Source organism: Phoxinus phoxinus (genome assembly GCF_949152265.1).
Source record: "Phoxinus phoxinus genome assembly, chromosome: 2".
Classification (NCBI taxonomy): Eukaryota; Metazoa; Chordata; class Actinopteri; order Cypriniformes; family Leuciscidae; genus Phoxinus; species Phoxinus phoxinus.
Window position 1 is genome coordinate 16,397,240 of NC_136877.1, and position 23,109 is coordinate 16,420,348.

The 23,109-nt window shown below is 39.8% G+C and overlaps 1 protein-coding gene across 2 annotated transcripts in view; it reads right to left on the bottom strand.

Moving 5' to 3' along the window:
- The window catches only part of larp7 (La ribonucleoprotein 7, transcriptional regulator), a 73,617-nt gene that overhangs the window by 29,853 nt on the left and 20,655 nt on the right, over nucleotides 1-23,109 (bottom strand). Inside the window, exons 8-11 of one of the 2 annotated variants that reach the window (XM_079603615.1) lie at nucleotides 14,445-14,592; nucleotides 14,156-14,295; nucleotides 13,969-14,078; nucleotides 4,951-5,059 (exon numbers count right to left, since the gene is read on the bottom strand). In XM_079603615.1, coding sequence (XP_079459741.1) covers nucleotides 4,991-5,059; nucleotides 13,969-14,078; nucleotides 14,156-14,295; nucleotides 14,445-14,592 — 467 coding nt within the window. In that variant the 3' untranslated portion in view covers nucleotides 4,951-4,990. The remainder of the gene's footprint in view (nucleotides 1-4,950; nucleotides 5,060-13,968; nucleotides 14,079-14,155; nucleotides 14,296-14,444; nucleotides 14,593-23,109) is intronic. The other variant, XM_079603614.1, reaches the window with a different exon arrangement.

Below are 23,109 nucleotides of genomic sequence, written 5' to 3' on the forward strand. Positions count from 1 at the left end.
TTAACGTTACAGTATGTGCTTTACGCTTCGCATCAGGGTCCTCCTAATCAGCCTGTCGGTGTTGTATTCGCTAACAACCGCCTCCCTCTACATTATCCCTCTTATTACATGGCTACCTTCCAAATAAATCATTTGACACAAAATATTGATTTAAAAAGGAGTTTATTGCTTTAAAAAGTAAACGATTTATATTGCTTCCGCTAAAGAACAGTCCGCTCCGTCTCTGGTTAGAATCCTGCTGCGTCCATAGCAACGTGCTGGTTTTAATGGCAACGGTCTGTTATACTAAGCATCGGCTGTTATCAAGAAATAACAGACCGCGTTCTACATTCGAATTCAACCTAGCCATGTAATAAATCTATTGTAAGCTATTGCAAGTATTATTTTATTACCCGAACAACAGACAGACCATATTACTCATGTCTGCCCTGGTTTATTACGTAATTAAATTTTTGTCAATTGCACTGTGTTAAGATTGCGGGGGAAATGTGATGTCATGTAGGCAACTGTCTTAATATTATTAAGTTGAAATAAACAATAGCAAACACTGAGCTCTTGTAAAATTAAAAATATTAATTTAAGTTGTATTTCTCCACTGCATGGTCAGCATTTATCTAACAGGGCTCTGAAATATTACTTTATTACAATAATTAAATAATTATATTATTATTAAAATAAATTAAGTTAAATAATTATTAATTATAAATAATTCAATAATAATTAAATAATTGGCTACAATGATTACTGGTGTAACAATTTATTTCTTATCTTCTTTCCAGGAAATGCTGTTAAGGATGACAGCCGCATTGACCGTGCTGCTGGGCTGTGCAAAAAATTGGTGGGACATTTTTCCCACAGCTGGAAGCAGAAGATGGCACTGAAAAAAAATCACAACAGGAGCACAACCTCCCTGAGCACTCACTCATCACCGAATGTCCAACTAGGTGGGGCTCAAAGCAAAACATGATTGAGAGGGTCTTGGAGCAGCGGCGGGCCATTTCTGATGTCTTATCAGCAGACCGGAAAACACGGCATCTGGTTCCCTCCTAGCAGGACCTGGATGTACTAGAGACTGTAAACCTGGCATTACGCCCTTTGCAGGAATTTACTGATGCTCTTTCCGGGGAAATCTATGTCAGTGTTTCATATGTGAAACCAGTCCTTCATCTTTTAAAGACATCGGTTCTTGTAGAAAAGGAAGGTGACACAGATTTAACCAAGTCCATTAAAGTGAAAATCCTGGATTACATGAATACAAAGTATGATGACCCAGGAACACAAGAACTTCTGGACATTGCATCCTTCATGGACCCCAGGTTCAAGGTCACCTACATCAGCAGTGAAAAAGTTGAGGACATCAAGAGCAGGATCATGTCAGAAATGAAAGACTCAGCAGAGAAGGAGGGGACACCTTCTGATAACACAGAGGCCCAGACCATGGAGCCACCCAGCGAAAAAAAGACAAAGCGATCATTGGGCAGTTTGCTCAAAACAAATCCAAGCCCCACTCCAACAGCATCTTTCATGCATCTGGAGCAAGCTGTTGAAGCTGAACTTAACAGCTACTTGTTCTATCCCATCATTCACAGTGAAGCCGACCCTTTGGCCTGGTGGAAACTCCACCAGGTCACCTACCCTAAGCTGACCAAACTTGCTCGGAAGTATCTTTGTATATCTGCGACTAGTACTCCCTCAGAGAGGCTCTTCAGCACTTCAGGGAATGTGGTAACATGTCTACGTACATGTTTGAAACCTAGCAAAGTTAACATGCTGGTTTTCTTGGCTAAGAACTTGCCCTAAAGAGATAACCAAGGCAGTAACTTGTCCTAAGGGGCAGATATTTTTTTTGCTGGTTTTATGAGCCCTTAACCCCCTGAGGTCGGCAAACGCGCGGGCGCGTTTTGCTCGTTTTTTTTTTACATAGCAGCAAAATAGACCTAAAATACTCCGTCGGTTTTGGTCATACAGACTTAAGAAATATGAAAAAATAAGCTGTTAAATGTCTACTTTTTTATGTGTCCACTTACATTCGAAATAAAACATTGTGCTTTTGTAAAATAAAGAAAGTAAACAGGGAGTGCTTTATGCCTCTCCGTCTCCGTGAACTTTTTTTCTGAAGCACGTCTCTAAATTTATACAAATCTCAGCGAATACTATTCACTCAGACATGAGCTATATATCTATATAATCATTTAAGTGTGTAGTTTTAAATTATCTAATTCAAAACTAAAACAAATATTCTCTGTTTATGTAATCTATATAAAAAGAGCGAGAGATCAGTCGTGCTCATTATCGTTCTGGCACCTCATTATCTGCTAATGTGACACGCCCATCGAGAGCGCGCCGCTATTCAAACACAGATAATCTGGAGCAACACATGCAAACCAGTCAACGCCCACAACAGCTAGACAACACACTCGCTGTGAGGAATAATAATATTGTGATTATCCTGGAAATTTTACCTCAAACGTGCTGGAGTAGCCTAACAACGGGTCCAGCTGCAGATCATCAGTAAGTGCTTTGTTCTAATCGCGATATGAAATGGTGTCTGTAAACCGCAAAAGACTGTTTAAATTTGAATGGCGTTTCTGTGTTTGAATGAATGAACGGCACATGCTGTTGTTTACTCCAGTTCGCGCGTTTCTGTGTTTGAATGAATGAACGGCACATGTGCATGTTGTTGTTTACTAGCCTACAGCTCGTGCGTTTCTGTGTTTGAATGAATGAACGGCACATGATGTTGTTTACTCCAGTTCGCGCGTTTCTGTGTTTGAATGAATGAACGGCACATGATGTTGTTTACTCCAGTTCGCGCGTTTCTGTGTTTGAATGAATGAACGGCACATGCTGTTGTTTACTCCAGTTCGCGCGTTTCTGTGTTTGAATGAATGAACGGCACATGCTGTTGTTTACTCCAGTTCGCGCGTTTCTGTGTTTGAATGAATGAACGGCACATGCTGTTGTTTACTCCAGTTCGCGCGTTTCTGTGTTTGAATGAATGAACGGCACATGTGCATGTTGTTGTTTACTAGCCTACAGCTCGCGCGTTTCTGTGTTTGAATGAATGAACGGCACATGTGCATGTTGTTGTTTAGCTACTAGCCTACAGCTCGCGCGTCTGTGTGTGTGAATGAAACTATCTATATTGCCTACTGAGATGAGTAAAAATCGACTGAATACGTTGAAATAAAATGTCTTTGTATAAGCAACATTTTAAACTGCAAATTAACATTTATGCCCTAATATAGGCTATATTATAAAAGACGATGTTACAGACGAAATATGAAAGACAACATTTCGTTTTGGATAGATTATAAAGTTTGTACTGCCACATCAAAACCTAATTTCCAAGGTGCAAACAAAATCTTAAAAGGTCAATATAAGCCTTCTCTTTAAATTATTTTTGTGTTTTATTAGTGACAAATTTGGGGAGAGGATAGCCTACATAATCCAAAACTTTTAAGAATTAACTGCACAATTACTAGAAATGTTTACCTTGGATATTATACAATTTGCAAGCATACACAGTTTGTGGAAAAATACACTTTTTTTTCAAGATGTTTCCAACTCTGAACCAATTCTGTAGTAATATATATATATATATGTGTGTGTGTGTGTGTGTGTGTGTGTGTGTGTGTGTGTGTGTGTGTGTGTATGTATGTATGTATGTATGTATGTATGTATGTATGTATGTATGTATATATATATATATATATATATATATATATATATGTGTGTGTGTGTGTGTGTATGTATGCATGTATATATGTGTGTGTGTTGTCTTTGCATTCTGTGTGGTTCAGTGACACCTAAGGCTCATTAGTATGCAGCATTAGCAGGTCTTCTTTGTCTCCAGGTGTGAATGAGGACATTATTCATGACCTTGTTGGATCATTCACGCCCACCTGCATATTGCCCTTCCAAACAAAAAGTGTCTTACAAAATTTAAATCAATCTATTGTTTAATGTGAACGATTAGCCCGGATGATTTTCAGATCATTTTGAAGTAAATACTCTAGCCGACAAGATCCATTAGTCAAAAGTATTGTGGAAATATGTGAAGTTGGTTGTTTGTGGTCTTATATCAGAACATTTAAGTTTGAGTTTTTTGAATAACCACGCATAAATAATATTCTCTCAAAAATGCAAACATGTACATACATGTTGCTCACATATTATGATAGTCATGTTCGTGCTAAATAGAGTGTAATTACACCTTTGCCATTAATATGTTTATAAGCAACTGAAAAAAATACAAATATCAGGTCATGTCAAAACATCTCAAGGACCCCAAAAACACCTTAGACTCCAGAGGGTTAAGGTTGTAGTAGTGAGAGCAATTACAGTTATTTTAAATGGCCATTTTTATTTCTGTTTCTTTATTTAATTATAAAAGTTATTTTCCCCACATTTGTTTTATTCAAAGAGAGATGTTTTTGTTGAGTTTACATAAAAAAATAAAAAGGAACAGGGGAAATTGAATGTTCATTTCTGATAGTTATACAATGCCTCATTTATGTGCAATTTGTTCAATAAAAGCATGTCAAAAATGATCTATTTGATTTATTTATTCAGTGGGAATAATAGGCTATTCAATGTTTAGGTTCTATGTTCGCAAAGAACCTATTAAATCACTAAGACGTGGGAACAGTATAGCTAACATTCACATTTGAATATTTAATCGCAAGTCATATCGTCATCGCAATATTAAACAATGTTATCGCACATCGCAGCTTTTCCTCATATCGTGCAGCCCTACTACAGGCATATGTACAACCACACTTAGCCCGGCTTTCTAGGATTTTCCAGAGAGAGAAGGTGTTGACCTGGCCATCAAAGAGCAGGTACTTTTAACATGCATCTCATAACTGTAAAGCAGTACAACTAAATTTTAGGCTGTTCAATCAGTGTACATTACATTTAAAAAACTGCTGATGATTGTGCAACTACCTTTATCAGGTTCCAGTGACTATGGCATGCCTGAAGAACATCAAAGATGCAGGTGATACACAGCCCCCTGGCTCATTCTTGGCCCAACTGCATAGGGACCTTGACAACCCTGCAGGATTGGGTGCATTTAACATCGTCGATGAGGAGGAAAGGGAGAGGAGAGGTAGAGGCCAGGTGAAACCCACAAGAGAGGTTATTTGGTCCCGGTACAGGACACAGGTACATTTGTTTTGATTGGCTGCTAAGTAGTAATATCCGTCTAAGAAATATATAATAAAATGACAGAGCCCAGTCTTAGTTTGATTGAAATGTTATTTCCACAGGGAGTCAATCAATAACACTTAATTTTCTTTTTGCCCTGTTTAGGTAATGGAACCGTATCTTGATGGCCTCCATGACAGCCTTGACAGAAGGTTCCAAAACCTTAATATCATGGGAGCCTTTCACGTGTTGGGGCCCCAAGCAGTCAAGGAGGATGATTCCATCAACTTTGAAAGCATCAAGACCCTGTCCACCAAATTCCTGCAGCAACCGGACAGTCATGCACTGCAAGAATGGTCATCTTTTAAGCGGCATATGCTGACTGGAGCATTCAAGGTAAATTAGACACAATTTAAGTTCTTAAGAAACATGACTGAGGAACCCAGCTTAATCGCCTACTGTCTGCGTTGTAATGTTTCAGGATATGGACCAGCTTACCATAATGAGCAAACTAGCATCCCAGCACGATGGTGTCAAATCTACCCCTCCCTCAGTAAGCTGACAGCCATTGCCCTAACAGTGCCAATCTCAAGTGTCAACTGTGAGAGAGATTTCTCCACGATGAATAGGGTAAGACATTTCAGTGTTATGTGAAATGAAAGATTATTTGGCTATCAATATCCCTCACATCACTCAATTTTGAAAAATTCCTTTATAGGTGAAAACAGACTTAAAGGGTTAGTTCACCCAAAAATGAAAATAATGTCATTAATGACTCACCCTCATGTTGTTCTAAGCCCGTAAGACCTCCGTTCATCTTCGGAACACAGTTTAAGATATTTTAGATTTAGTCCGAGAGCTTTCTGTCCCTCCATTGAAAATGTATATACGGTATACTGTCCATGTCCAGAAAGGAAATAAAAACATCATCAAAGTAGTCCATGTGACATCAGTGGGTTAGTTAGAAGTTTTTGAAGCATCGAAAATACTTTTTGGTCCAAAAATAACACAAAATAAGACTTTATTCAGCATTGTATTCTCTCCCGGGTCTGTTGTCAATCCTTCACAGATACGCTGATGGCGTAAGACGCTGATGACGTGTTATCTGGTGCGCCCGAGCTTAATTTATAGACTGAGGGAAACGCACGCTGTAAAAGTGTCTCATCCGCGACATGCACATTTACGCACCATTAAAAAAATGATATCCACGCAAACAATGTAGAATAGCTTGAATATAGCGTGCGTCTCCCTCAGACTGTAAACGAAGCTCGGGCGCACCAGATAACACGTCATCCGCGTCTTACGTCAGCAGCGTCACTGTGGAGTCCTGAACGCAGATTCACAACAGACCCGGGAGAGAATACAATGCTGAATAAAGTCTTATTTTGTGTTATTTTTGGACCAAAAAGTATTTTCGATGCTTCAAAAACTTCTAACTAACCCACTGATGTCACATGGACTACTTTGATGATGTTTTTATTTCCTTTCTGGACATGGACAGTATACCGTATATACATTTTCAAAGGAGGGACAGAAAGCATTCTCGGACTAAATCTAAAATATCTTAAACTGTGTTCCGAAGATGAACGGAGGTCTTACGGGCTTAGAACGACATGAGGGTGAGTCATTAATGACATTATTTTCATTTTTGGGTGAACTAACCCTTTAAGGAACAGGCTGCAGGGGGGGAAATTGGGTAACAAAAGAGTGAGGTTTACTTATTTCTCTGCTTTCATTTCAGGGATCATTGTCAAAAAGGGATCATTGTCATGGCCAAAGCCAAAAAAGTATTTAAGCTACCAATCTGATTGTACCTGTTAGAAGAAGCAATCAAACAGCAGGAGAGAACAACAATCTGTGAGTGTATGTTTCTCAGTAGATTTTAGCGCAGCTCTTTGTTGCTAGGAAACTTTGTTTTGTTTACTGTGTTTACTCTGGTAAAACGCGAGGCCACGCGGCCTTTGTTTGTGTGTCGTCACTTTTGAGTTTCACTTGGCTAAAGAGTAGGGCGGGGCCTGCTGTATTCAACAACGAGATATTAGGTGTGTATAAATAGGTTTGTGCACCGCGTCAGCGGTCGCGGCAGCTGTGGTTTGAAGCCCTCATCGTGTGAAGACCGAAGAGTGTAAAGACCAACGACTCTGCCTCCACCGAGCAAGGACACCGACAAGGCACTTGAGTTTAAATTTCTATATCCGTTTTATCATCTTGTCATTTCCTCTCTCTTCTACTCAACTTTCAACTGATCTTTCTGTTTGTGAGCTCTCTTACACCATGTGTTTTCTAATCCCTACTATTACTAACATGCGTAAATCCAATGTCACACGTCGGAGGCGGTACAATCCTAACAACCTGCATACCCTTCCCATGTCTTCTAGTACTATTTTCTCTTTTCCTATTGGTCTCTGGAATTGCCAGTCCGCGTTAAACAAAGCTGATTTCATTACATCTATTTCTAGTCATTCAGGTTAGGGGTGGGCGATATGGCAAAAATATCATATCACGATTTTTTTCAGGAAAATCACGATTAACGATTTTATCACGATTCCTTTTCATAATGGTTTTACTATTTTGCAAGTGACTGAGCATCACAGCCAAACAAATGTCCCTATTTTAAAAGCAAAGCCTTAGGTAACAAAATATAAAATATAAAAGAATGGCAGACATTTAGGCCAAAGTGGCAAAGATAAAAAATCTTTGTCATTTTCTTTGTTATTAAAAATTAAGAACAAAGATACACATACACAACTTAATATAGCCTACAAATTAAATAAACAGTGCTTTATTTTTTCAGCTACAGGTGTATTTAACAGCATTGAAGAAAGTAATTAAATGAACAAATATGAAGAAAAAAAACACAACATAGACTTCACTGTATACATTTTACATTGATTCTTATTAAAGCTACTATTAAAGTTCTCAGTCAAGAGTGAGTGAGATGCTCTTTGTATTTTGTTGTTTTATTAACAAGCATAGTTCTCCAAAGATTTAAATTCTCTCAAGCCGTTTTAAACCCGAATAAGTCTCCCTCTTCTGTTGAAAATAAAAGTTATTTGGAAGAATGTGGGTAACCAAACAGTTGATGTACCCCAGTGTCAATCCTACTATGGTAATCAATAGGGACCAGCAACTGCCCGGTTAGCCACACTCCTCAAAATATCTTCTTTTGTGTTCAGCACAAGAAAGAAATTAATACAGGTTTGGAACAACATTAGAGAGTGAGTAAATAATGACAGAATTTTTATTTTTGGGTAACCGTCCCTTTAAGGAAGAGCGGCAGCATGTTTACTATTAGGGCTACTGTCACTTTAAGATCTGCGCGCAACGAGTCAACACGCATTTGACAAGCAGATTTTTTCTTAATTTTTTCTATTTTTCTTTCACTTTAGACATAACAAACTTTGTTTATGTAAACCTTGTGTGTATTTGACAGTATTAGCGCAATAAGACTCGAAATATAACTTAGCCCAGTAATCAGACGCTGTTAGACAGGCTTTTAGTGCATGTGCGCCTCGGGTGTTTCAGAAAAGCGCCCGTTAGAACAGCGCATCAGCAGCGAATGGCATGTTTAACCGGCAAGGCTTTAAAGCACATGCAAATAATTAATTTTTATGAACTACAGTGTCCCGTTCCTCTGCATTTCATGTGGATATACGTCGCGCTGTACAGCATGTTGAGACGGAGGCGCCAGAAATGCAAACTGATAAAATGCACGATCCTACGATATTTCTTCAAAAGCAGATCGTGGACACATTTTAATCGTCCACGATCAAAAATCGTAATATCGCACACCCCTAATTCAGGTCTCAGTCTTTTGGCCCTGACTGAGACCTGGATCAGACCAGAGGACACTGCAACACCGGCAGCGCTCTACAGTAACTTCACTTTCTCACACACCCCTCGCCTGACTGGAAGGGGTGGAGGTACTGGTCTGCTCATATCAAACGATTGGAAATTTAATCATTTACCACCTCTGTGTAACAACAGCTCATTTAAATCACATTCTATTACCATCACTAGTCCTATTAAAATCCATTGTGTAGTTATAGATCATCCCCCAGGTCAGCTTGGCAGTTTCTCAGAGGAGCTTGATGTGCTACTCTCATCCTTCCCCGAGGATGGTACTCCTCTCATAGTTCTTGGAGACTTCAACATCCACCTTGAAAAACCTCAAGCTGCTGATTTCCACATTCTGCTTGCCTCATTCGACCTCAAACGAGTATCGACTGCGGCTACTCACAAATCAGGTAACAAATTTGGACCTTATTTACACACGCTACTGCTCCACTGAACATACTCTAGTCACTCCACTGCACACCTCAGATCACTTCCTCCTCACTCTCAACCTGCTTCAGAACACAACACGCACTCCTCCACAGGTCACTTTTCGGCAGAATCTACGCTCACTCTCACCCTCTAGTCTATCCCCTTTGATCTCATCCACACTTCCTCCACCAGACCAGCTCTCAGCACTAGATAACAGCACTCTTTTCTCCACTCTAACATCCTGGTTGGACAACTTCTGCCCCCTTTCCTCCAGGTCAGCCCGCGCCACACCCTCTGCCCCCTGGTTATCTGATGTTCTCCATGAACATCGTGCTAAACTCAGGGGTGCAGAAAGGAAGTGGCGCAAATCCAAAGATCATACTGACTTTGGTCTTTATCAATCCCTCCTCTCTTCCTTCTCTGCTAACATATCTACTGCTAAAATGACTTACTATTACAACAAAATTAACAATTCTTCTGACTCTCCTCTCTTCTTAACCCTCCTCCTCCTCCTCCATCAACTCAAACAGCTGATGATTTTGCCACATTCTTCATAAATAAAACTACCACCATCAGCGGCCAATTTACCAATCCACAAACTAACACACACATTTTACCAGCTAACACACACATTTTACCCTCCTTCTCCTTGCTTTCAGAGACAGAAGTCTCAAAACTCCTTTCCAATCGCCCTACTACCCGTCCGCTTGATCCTATTCCCACTAACCTACTTCAAGCTGTTTATTCCTCTGTTATACCCGCACTGACACACATCATAAACACATCTCTTCACACTGGTATATTTCCCACAGCATTCAAGCAGGCTCGGGTAACCCCACTGCTTAAGAAACCCACTCTAAATCCAGCACATCTAGAGAATTACAGACCAATATCCCTTCTTCCATTCGCCGCAAAAAACACTTGAATGAGTTTTTTTTTCAACCAGATCTCCTCCTTTCTTACGCAGAACAACCTCTTGGACAACAATCAGTCTGGCTTCAAAAGCGGACACTTAACTGAGACTGCTCTGCTCTCAGTAATTGAAGCTCTGAGACTGGCAAGAGCAGCTTCAAGTCCTTAGTTCTCATCTTGCTGGATCTGTCTGCTGCCTTTGACACAGTTAACCACCAGATCCTCCTGTCAATCCTCAAGATGAAGGGCATCTCGGGAACTGCACTCCTGTGGTTCAAATCTTATTTCTCGGGTAGGTCCTTTAGGGTGCCGTGGAGGGGTGAGATGTCTAAGACCCAACATCTAGCTACTGGTGTACCTCAGGGCTCAGTACTTGGACCACTTCTCTTCTCCATCTACATGACATCACTAGGATCTGTGATTCAGAAACATGGCTTTTCCTATCACTGCAACGCTCATAACACACAACTCTACCTTACATTTGAGCCTGATGATCTGACGGTAGCCGCTCGCATCTAGCCTGCCTGACAGACATTTCTGGCTGGATGAAGGATCACCACCTTCAACTAAATCTTGCGAAGACAGAGCTACTTGTAATCCCGGCTAACCCAGCACTTCATCATAACTTCACCATTCAGCTAGGCTTGTCATCCATAACTCCAAGATCAGCCAGGAACCTTGGAGTTGTAATTGATGACCAATTGAACTTCACAGACCACATTGCTAGCACTGCCCGATTTTGCAGATTTGCCTTGTACAACATCAGAAGGATCAGGCCCTTCCTATCAGAGCATGCTACACAACTCCTTGTTCAGGCACTTGTTCTATCCAGACTGGACTATTCATACCTGCAAACTCAGAAGGTCTGAAAAAGGTGACACATGACACACAAATGTTTACCTTAGATATAATACAATTTGCAAGCATACAGTTTGTGGAAAAATACACTTTTTTCAAGATGTTTCCAACTCTGAACCAATTCTGTATATATATATATATATATATATATATATATATATATATATATATATATATATATATATATATATATATATATATATATATATATATATATTAGGGCTGTCAATCGATTAAAAAATTTAATCGCGATTAATCGCATGATTGTCATGAGTTAACTCGCGATTAATCGCACATTTTTTATTTGTTCTAAATGTACCTTAAATTAATACTTTTCAAGTTTGTAATACTCTAATCATTATGGGCATGGATAAATATGGATGCTTTATGCAAATGTATGTGTATTATTGAAACCATAGTCAACATAGAGCATGAAGACGAGACATGTTTCAAAGGTCATAGATGTTTTTCAAAGAACTTGTTCATGTCTATTAGACACATGAAGAAAGAACAAAGAAATACCAGGTTCCCATTACTTCTCTTTCTTTGCACTGAGCAATTTACAAAACCAAACATGTTTAGATTTTTGCATGACAGGGCAGCTCTTCTGAAAATGCTCAATGTACATTTATTATTTATTATTATATTAGTTTGTCTCTCTCTGTGCCCATTTTGATGAAGCTAAATTCTCAATAAAACTGTTTTCATTTATATATTTTACTGTTTCTGTTGTCAAACAACGGAATGAATATGAAATAGTGACTGAAACGCGACCCATAAATGGGGGCGGAGTGTCAAAAGCTCTTTTAGGTTTTTTAAAACAACTTAAACTGTTTCATTTCACAAAAGCTCTATTACCGTGCATGGTGGCGGACGGTAATGCATCGCGCATCACTCCGCTTGTTTGCCAACTGCCAATAAAAGCTAACGAATATAAAGAATATAAATCTTCTTCTTCGTCGTTGTCATCAAGGGCTGGCGGGCTGTTGTATGTTTTCACCAGCGTCGGAGCTTACTGGCTAACCGGCTGAAGTTAATATGGACATAAACGTTTTTTATATGGAAGGAACACTATAACAGTAGGCTAAACCTCACCGGCCGGAGAGAGATTCAGAAGCAGCGTCGGACGAACCGCGGACAAGTGTATGCTGCGTTCGTTCCATACTGTCTATGGTTCGTTCACACCAAATGCGAATAGAGCGTCTGGCGCGAGTGATTTCAATGTGAAGACGCGTTAACGCGCGTCTGGAGGTCCTGAATGAGGCGTTTAGTCCGGCGCGGTAGATGCGAATTCGCCTCATTCGCTCGTCCAGTTTTCATACTATCATAATTTTCCCAGATAGTGTATAGATTTTTAGACATTCTATTATCTCAAACAGCCTGGAAAATAGTGCGTTTAGCTGACGTAAATGGGAAAAAAATCTCTGCACAAAAATCACAAAAATCTAATGTGTATTTAAATACACATTAGATAAAGACATCTGTGCTGTGATTTCGGCTATAGGCCTACTTGCATGTAAAATTAGAGAAGCAACATAATATCTGTGTTTAACTGAATTAAAGCGCTGCTCCTCTAGAGAGAGAGGGAGAGGGAGAGGGAGAGGGAGAGGTGCGCGCGTGCTGGGAGAGCACCGGCGATTCTCAGAAACTAAATATGGTTTGGACGCTTTTTTGAAGAGAAAGAAAATCGCTAAAGGTGTCTGCAATGTCGCTAAGTTGGCAACACTGTGTATCTCCATTTCTCCAACTAGGGGTTGGGCCACGGGTCAAACAGAAAGTAAGCGCTGCGTTAATCGCGCGTTAAAAAAATTAGTGCCGTTAATATGATTTTGCGTTAACGCGTAATTAACGCGTTAACTTTGACAGCCCTAATATATATATATATATATATATATATATATATATATATATATATATATATATATATATATATATATATATATGTATGCATGTATGTATGTGTGTGTGTGTGTGTATGTGTGTGTGTGTGTATATATGTGTGTGTGTATGTATATATATATATATATATATATATATATGTGTGTGTGTGTGTGTTGTCTTTGCATTCTTTCTTGTGGCTCAGTGACACCTATGAAATGCTCATTAGTATGCAGCATTAGCAGGTCTTTGTGTCCTCAGGTGTGAATGAGGACATTATTCATGACCTTGTTGGATCATTCACGCCCACCTGCATATTGCCTTACCAAACAAAAAGTGTCTTACAAAATTTAAATCAATCTATTGTTTAATGTGAACGATTAGCCCGGATGATTTTCAGATCATTTTCAAGTAAACAATCTAGCCGACAACATCCATTAGTCAAAAGTATTGTGGGAATATGTGAAGTTGGTCGTTTGTGGTCTTATATCAGAAAATTTAAGTTTGAGTTTTTTGAATAACCACGCATAAATAATATTCTCTCAAAAATGCAAACATGTACATACATGTTGCTCACATATTATGATAGCCATGTTCGTGCTAAATAGAGTGTAATTACACCTTTGCCATTAATATGTTTATAAACTACTGAAAAAAATACAAATATCAGGGCATGTCAAAACATCTCAAGGACCCCAAAAACACCTTAGACCCCAGAGGGTTAATAATTACACTTGAGCGCTGGACGATTAATTTGTTTGGCCGTCAAATAAGGGATTCTTTCAAAATTCCATAAAAAGAAATGAATTCCCTTTGAGCTAAATCTACCTGTTACCCTTACATGAGTAACCAGAGATGTTTGAAGTATGCAAGATAACAAGTTAAAATAATATATGACTATACCTTGATGCACCTCTTGCTTGGCAGGGGCTGGTTATAGCTAATCTTGACAATGACTCCACTCACAAACTTGGGGCCAGAAGAGGGCTCTTTCTGAGTTGTATCCTTACAACCTTTGGGAAGAAAATAATTGGGTAAATAAATGGCAAGATTTATTCACAGAAAATATGTACCAACAAAATTAACTTACAAGCATTGTTTTTATCTTTAGCCTGTGCGATGTCACAATTCACTGACTTCAGGTTGATCTGAGAGACTGACTGCTTCAGATGGGCCATGCAGTGCTTCTGCAGTGTCAGGTACTCCTGCTTCAGGTCCAACCACTCTTTCCTGACAGTTGAACACGGGGCACAGATACCTCATGAGCATGTAGATAACAGTTTGACTAAATGCACTTCAACATCTCAATCAATAGACAATTTTTTTAATGAATCTTGATTTTATTTTATTGTTTTAATGGAAGACACATTGTTGCTTACTTTGAGAGGACTCTAAGCGGGATGACCTCTTCCCCTATTTTCAATCTTTCCTTGAGCTTCTTCTTTCTCTTCCTCTTGGCCTTCAAAACAGAATCATCTTTCTTCTCATAGTCTAACTGCTCTTCATTCTTGCTCTCAGATGATAAATCTATGCAGCAAAAGAACATGACTACAATAAATAATTTGACAATGAACAAGTAACACCAGAGTGAGCAATGCGGAGTGGTGTGACGCTGGCCACAATAAAAGGCCACTCTAAACTGTGCAGTTGTACTGCATGTGCAGTTGTACTGCATTGCGGGGACCAACATTCCACAGGCCACAATCAACAACCTGACCAACTATGTGAAGTAGATGTGTTGTACTGTGTGAGGCAAATGGTGGTCACACCAGGGGGGGGTTTTACTGTTATACTTCTGTTTTTGACAATTATTACAACACAACTGAACTGAACAAACCATTTTATTTATAAATATAGCTGCAAGCAGCCATTACGGGGCCAAGCGCAAAAGCAGACAACGAGATATGCCTACATGGCTGAAAGTGTGAGACCCACTGCAGCAAGGAGCAATTAAAGACATTTGAAGATGAATTTTGGCAAAATGGTTGAAAAATCACATACAATAACTAAAAATATGATTATCACTTTCGACCAATAGGTGGTGCAATTACGAAACTGATGTGATGTGGTCAGAGTGAAGTGACAATGACACATACAAAGTTTGGTGTCAATATGTCAAGGCATTGCAGATATAAAGCCTGAATAGTCATTTTGGCATCATGCCTCAACTTTGCCACTGCGGTATACGAAAACGGTTTTGTCTATCGACACGAAATCCATAACTTTTACTCGGCACAGTCTGGAGATGACACGATCCGATTTTGGTGAAAATCGGACGTTCGGTCTAGGAGGAGTTCGAAAAAGTAGGTTTTAAAAGAAAATAAAGATGGCGGACAGGAACTTTGATTGACTATGGCAAAATTGGTATCTATGTTTTCAGCATAACCCAAGGAATCTATTGAGATCAGTGTCATTACTATAGGCAAATTTATTCAAAAGTTATTAGCATTTTTGGAAATTTCATTATAACTTTTGACCAAAAGGTGGCGCTGTCTCATAAATTTTTGAGTACTTTTAGGGCCTTGTACTGATGACCCATACTGAGTTTCGTAACGATACGTTCATGCGTTCATAAAATACAGCATTTTAGCACATAATTCAAAATGGCCGACAGCCAAAATGGCCGATATGGGAAAATTGAATATCAGTCAACTCAGCACGACGCCCTGAATCTAACGAGACCACTTTTGTGATTTTTGGACAAACCGTTCAGAAGTTATAAGCAAAAACATAAATTATTCATATCTCCGGACCAGTAGGTGGCGCTGCGCCGAAACGCAGCAAGTAACCTCAGGTCATGCTTGTGACGACATGTACCAAATTTGGTCTGAATCCGATAAAGCGTTGTGGAGATACGGCCTTACGTCTGTTTTTGCAAGCGCTACGTAAAATTTATTTGCGCGGTATTCGAGAACGGTAATTCGAATCAACTTGAATTCCATAACTTTTGGTCGTCATAGTCTGGAGATGATCTGGTTCATTTTTCGTGAAATTCGGAGCAACGGCCTAGGAGGAGTTCGAAAAAGTAGGTTTTTCGGAAAATTCAAAATGGCGGGAAAACTATTATGACGGAAAATGACGTCATAGGGTGCAGTCGAATCGTCGTGAGCTCAGGAATCAGAGGAAAAAAGAATGTTGTTTCTAGCCCTTGTGGTTCAAAAGTTATTAGCATAAACATGAGTGAAACTTTGGACAGCTGGTGGCGCTAGAGGGAATGAGTTTGAGACTCCAAATTTGCTATGGTGATAGTTCAGGCTGTCCTCTATCACTGTGCCAATTTGTATAAGTTTCCCGCAAACGGTTCTATAGGCTGCCATAGACGCCCAGTCGGAAGAAAAAGAAAAAAAAGAAAAAGAAAAAGAAGAATAAGAACGGGAACAGATACAATAGGTGCCCGCACCTTCAGTGCTTGGCCCCTAAATATAGCTGCAAGCAGCAATCACCGGGGCCAAGCGCAAGCAAGACGACAAGACATGCCAAAGTGGCTGGGAGTGTGAGACCAACTGCAGCAAGGAGCAAAAGTGGCTGAAAGTGTGAGACAAACTGCAGCAAGGAGCAATTAAAGACATTTGAAGATGAATTTTGGCAAAATGGTTGAAAAATCACATACATTAACTAAAAATATGATTATCACTTTCGACCAATAGGTGGCGCAATTACGAAACTGATGTGATGTGGTCAGAGTGAAGTGAGAATGACACATACAAAGTTTGGTGTCAATATGTCAAGGCATTGCCGATATAAAGCCTGAATAGTCATTTTGGCATCATGCCTAAACTTTGCATCTGCGGTATACGAAAACGGTTTCGTCTATCGACACGAAATCCATAACTTTTACTCGGCACGGTCTGGAGATGACACGATCCGATTTTGGTGAAAATCGGACGTTCGGTCTAGGAGGAGTTCGAAAAAGTAGGTTTTAAAAGAAAATAAAGATGGCGGACAGGAAGTTTGGCTGACTATGGCAAAATTGGTATCTATGTTTTCAGCATAACCCAAGGAATCTATTGAGATCAGTGTCATTACTATAGGCAAATTTATTCAAAAGTTATTAGCATTTTTGGAAATTTCATTATAACTTTTGACCAAAAGGTGGCGCTGTCTCATAAATTTTTGAGTACCTTTAGGGCGTTGTACTGATGACCCATACTGAGTTTCGTAACGATACGTTCATGCGTTCATAAAATACAGCATTTTAGCACATAATTCAAAATGGCCGACAGCCAAAATGGCCGATATGGGAAAATTGGATATCAGTCGACTCAGTATGACGCCCTGAACCTAACGAGACCACTTTTGTGATTTTTGGACAAACCGTTCAGAAGTTATAAGCAAAAACATAAATTCTTCATATCTCCGGACCAGTAGGTGGCGCTGTGCCGAAACGCAGCATGTAGCCTCAGGTCATGCTTGTGATGACATGTACCAAATTTGGTCTGAATCCGATAAAGCGTTGTGGAGATACGGCCTTACGTCTGTTTTCGCAAGCGCTACGTAAAATTTATTTGCGCGGTATTCGAGAACGGTAATTCGAATCAACTTGAATTCCATAACTTTTGGTCGTCAAGGTCTGGAGATGATCTGGTTCATTTTTCGTGAAATTCGGAGCAACGGCCTAGGAGGAGTTCGAAAAAGTAGGTTTTTCGGAAAATTCAAAATGGCGGGAAAACTATTATGACGGAAAATGACGTCATAGTATGCAGTCGAATCGTCATGAGCTCAGGAATCAGAGGAAAAAATTATTTTGTTTCTAGCCCTTGTGGTTCAAGAGTTATTAGCATAAACATGAGTGAAATTTTGGACAGCTGGTGGCGCTAGAGGGAATGAGTTGGAGACTCCAAATTTGCTATGGTGATAGTTCAGGCTGTCCTCTATCACTGTGCCAATTTTCATAAGTTTCCCGCAAACGGTTCTATAGGCTGCCATAGACGCCCAGTCGGAAGAAAAAGAAAAAGAAGACAAGCAGCCATTACGGGGCCAAGCGCAAAAGCAGACGACGAGATATGCCTACATGGCTGAAAGTGTGAGACAAACTGCAGCAAGGAGCAATTAAAGACATTTGAAGATGAATTTTGGCAAAATGGTTGAAAAATCACATACAATAACTAAAAATATGATTATCACTTTCGACCAGTAGGTGGCGCAGTTACGAAACTGATGTGATGTGGTCAGAGTGAAGTGACAATGACACATACAAAGTTTGGTGTCAATCTGTCAAGGCATTGCAGATATAAAGCCTGAATAGTCATTTTGGCATCATGCCTCAACTTTGCCACTGCGGTATACGAAAACGGTTTCGTCTATCGACACGAAATCCATAACTTTTACTCGGCACGGTCTGGAGATGACACGATCCGATTTTGGTGAAAATCGGACGTTCGGTCTAGGAGGAGTTCGAAAAAGTAGGTTTTAAAAGAAAATAAAGATGGCGGACAGGAAGTTTGGCTGACTATGGCAAAATTGGTATCTATGTTTTCAGCATAACCCAAGGAATCTATTGAGAGCAGTGTCATTACTATAGGCAAATTTATTCAAAAGTTATTAGCATTTTTGGAAATTTCATTATAACTTTTGACCAAAAGGTGGCGCTGTCTCATCAATTTTTGAGTACCTTTAGGGCGTTGTACTGATGACTCATACTGAGTTTCGTAACAATACGTTCATGCGTTCATAAAATACAGCATTTTAGCACATAATTCAAAATGGCCGACAGCCAAAATGGCCGATATGGGAAAATTGGATATCAGTCAACTCAGCACGACGCCCTGAATCTAACGAGACCACTTTTGTGATTTTTGGACAAACCGTTCAGAAGTTATAAGCAAAAACATAAATTCTTCATATCTCCGGACCAGTAGGTGGCGCTGTGCCGAAACGCAGCATGTAGCCTCAGGTCATGCTTGTGATGACATGTACCAAATTTGGTCTGAATCCGATAAAGCGTTGTGGAGATACGGCCTTACGTCTGTTTTCGCAAGCGCTACGTAAAATTTATTTGCGCGGTATTCGAGAACGGTAATTCGAATTAACTTGAATTCCATAACTTTTGGTCGTCAAGGTCTGGAGATGATCTGGTTCATTTTTCGTAAAATTCGGAGCAACGGCCTAGGAGGAGTTCGGAAAAGTAGGTTTTTCTGAAAATTCAAAATGGCGGGAAAACTATTATGACGGAAAATGACGTCATAGGGTGCAGTCGAATCGTCATGAGCTCAGGAATCAGAGGGGAAAAACAATTTGTTTCTAGCCCTTGTGGTTCAAAAGTTATTAGCATAAACATGAGTGAAACTTTGGACAGCTGGTGGCGCTAGAGGGAATGAGTTGGAGACTCCAAATTTGCTATGGTGATAGTTCAGGCTGTCCTCTATCACTGTGCCAATTTGTATAAGTTTCCCGCAAACGGTTCTATAGGCTGCCATAGACGCCCAGTCGGAAGAAAAAAAAGAAGAAGAAATATAGCTGCAAGCAGCAATCACCGGGGCCAAGCGCAAGCAAGACGACAAGACGTGCCAAAGTGGCTGGGAGTGAGAGATCAACTGCAGCAAGGAGCAATTGAAGACATTTAAAGATGAATTTTGGCAAAATGGTTGAAAAATCACATGCATTAACTTAAAAATATGATTTAATAGATTATCACTTTCGACCAATAGGTGGCGCAGTTACAAAACTGTTGTGATGTGGTCAGAGTGAAGTGACGACGACACATACAAAGTTTGGTGTCAATATGTCAAGGCATTGCAGATATAAAGCCTGAATAGTCATTTTGGCATTATGCCTCAACTTTGCATCTGCGGTATACGACCATGGTTTTGTCTATCGACACGAAATCCATAACTTTTACTTGGCACGGTCTGGAGATGACACGATCCGATTTTGGTGAACATCGGACAGTCGGTCTAGGAGGAGTTTGAAAAAGTACATTTTAAAAGGAAATAAAGATGGCGGACAGGAACTTTGCCTGACTATGAAGAAATTGGTATCTATGTTTTCAGCATAACCCAAGGAATCTATTAAGACCAGTGTCATTACTATAGGCAAATGTATGCAAAAGTTATTAGCATTTTGGGAAATTTTGTTACAACTTTTGACCAAAAGGTGGCGCTGTCTCATAATCTTTTGAGTACCTTTAGGGCCTTGTACTGATGACCCATACTGAGTTTGGTAACGATACGTTCATGCGTTCATAAAATACAGCATTTTAGCACATAATTCAAAATGGCCGACAGCCAAAATGGCCGATATGGGAAAATTGGATATCAGTCGACTCAGCATGACGCCCTGAATCTAACGAGACCACTTTTGTGATTTTTGGACAAACCGTTCAGAAGTTATAAGCAAAAACATAAATTCTTCATATCTCCGGACCAGTAGGTGGCGCTGCGCCGAAACGCAGCATGTAGCCTCAGGTTATGCTTGTGATGACATGTACCAAATTTGGTCTGAATCTGATAAAGCGTTGTGGAGATACAGCATTGAGCCTGTTTTCGTAAGTGCTACGTAAAAAAAATTTGCGCGGTATTCGAGAACGGTAATTCGAATCAACTTGATTTCCATAATTTTTTGTCGCCATAGTCTCGAGATGATCTGGTTCAATTTTCGTGAAATTCGGACCAACGACCTAGGAGGAGTTCGAAAAAGTAGGTTTTTCGGATATTTCAAAATGGCGGGAAAACTATTATGACGGAAAATGACGTCATAGGGTGCAGTCGAATCTTCGTGAGCTCAGGAATCAGAGGAAAAAAGAATTTTGTTTCTAGCCCTTGTGGTTCAAAAGTTAATAGCATAAACATGAGTGCAACTTTGGACAGTTGGTGGCGCTAGAGGGATTGATTTGGAGACTCCAAATTTGCTATGGTGATAGTTCAGACTGTCCTCTATATGTGTGCCAAATTTCATAACTTTCCCGCAAGCGGTTCTATGGGCTGCCATAGACTCCCAGTCGGAACAATGAAGAATAATAATAATAGTAGGAACGGGAACAGAAACAATAGGTGCCTACGCACTTTCAGTGCTTGGCCCCTAATAAGAACGGGAACAGATACAATAGGTGCCCGCACCTTCAGTGCTTGGCCCCTAATAATAGGAACGGGAACAGAAACAATAGGTGCCTACGCACTTTCAGTGCTTGGCCCCTAAAAAAAGAAAAAGAAAAAGAAAAAGAATAAGAACCAGAACAGATACAATAGGTGCCCGCACCTTCAGTGCTTGGCCCCTAAATATAGCTGCAAGCAGCCATTACGGGGCCAAGCGCAAAAGCAGATGACGAGATATGCCTACATGGCTGAAAGTGTGAGACCAACTGCAGCAAGGAGCAATTGAAGACATTTAAAGATGAATTTTGGCAAAATAGTTGAAAAATCACATACATTTACAAAAAATATGATTATCACTTTCGACCAATAGGTGGCGCAGTTACGAAACTGATGTGATGTGGTCAGAGTGAAGTGACAATGACACATACAAAGTTTGGTGTCAATATGTCAAGGCATTGCAGATATAAAGCCTGAATAGTCATTTTGGCATCATGCCTCAACTTTGCCGCTGCGGTATATAAAAACGGTTTCGTCTATCGACACGAAATCCATAACTTTTACTCGGCACGGTCTGGAGATGACACGATCCGATTTTGGTGAAAATCGGACGTTCGGTCTAGGAGGAGTTCGAAAAAGTAGGTTTTAAAAGAAAATAAAGATGGCGGACAGGAAGTTTGGCTGACTATGGCAAAATTGGTATCTATGTTTTCAGCATAACCCAAGGAATCTATTGAGATCAGTGTCATTACTATAGGCAAATTTATTCAAAAGTTATTAGCATTTTTGGAAATTTCATTATAACTTTTGACCAAAAGGTGGCGCTGTCTTTAAATCTGTTGAGTACTTTCAAGACATGGTGTTGATGGCACATACTGAGTTTCATAATGTTACAGCAATGCATTCGTTAAGTATAGCATTTTACATCACTAAACTGCATTGAAGTCAATGGGAATTTCATGTTTTGTTTAGTTTTAGCACCACCAAGAGGCTCAATCCCACAGTTTTTTGTGTGTGTCCTCAGACTGAGCCCATGCATCTGTGTGTCAATTTTGGTGAAAATATCTCAATTAGATTCAACGTTATAGACATTTACGTGAAAAAAACACGTAAAAAACGACTGACACGTGACTTTGATTGAATTTTACTACCCCTTACGATCAATATTTTGACATTTGAGCATTGGCATAATGCTATCGACCTATGTTTCCAAACTTCTGACGGTGGTTTCGTCTTGATCGGACTAGCGGTTTCGAAGATATCGCCAAATGTTTTTTAAGCGCTAAATTACAACGCTGCACAAACCATATGCCGAAACCTGGCAAGTCTGATATCGTTGGACTCGGCAACGATTCAGGAGTCTAAGGAGATGACTCCCGTGAGAATAAGTCGACCACACCCAAAGTTATAAGCATTTGAAAAAAAAAATATCCACTAGGTGGCGCTGTTTCGAAACTTCTCAGGCTCCTTCAGGGCATTGTACTGATGACTCATACCGAGTTTCGTAAAAATTCGTTCATGTGTTCAAAAAATACAGCATTTTAGCACATAATTCAAAATGGCCGACAGACAAAATGGCCGATCTGGAAAAATTGGATATCAGTCGACTCGGCATGACGCCCTGAATCTAACGAGACCACGTTTAGGATTCTTGGACAAACCGTTCAGAAGTTATAAGCCAAAATAGCAATTTTTCATATTTCTGGACCAGTAGGTGGCGCTGCGCTGAAACGCAGCATGCAGCTTCAGGTCATGCTTTTGATGACATGTGCCAAGTTTGGTCTGAATACGATAAAGCGTTGCGGAGATACAGCCTTACGTCTATTTTCGCAAGTGCTACATAAAATTTGTTTGTGCGTTTATCAAAAACGGTTAAGCGAATCAACTTGAATTCCATAACTTTTTGTCGGCACTGCCTGAAGATGATCTGGTGCAATTTTGGTGAGAATCTATGTTTTCAGCATAACCCAAGGAATCTATTGAGATCAGTGTCATTACTATAGGCAAATTTATTCAA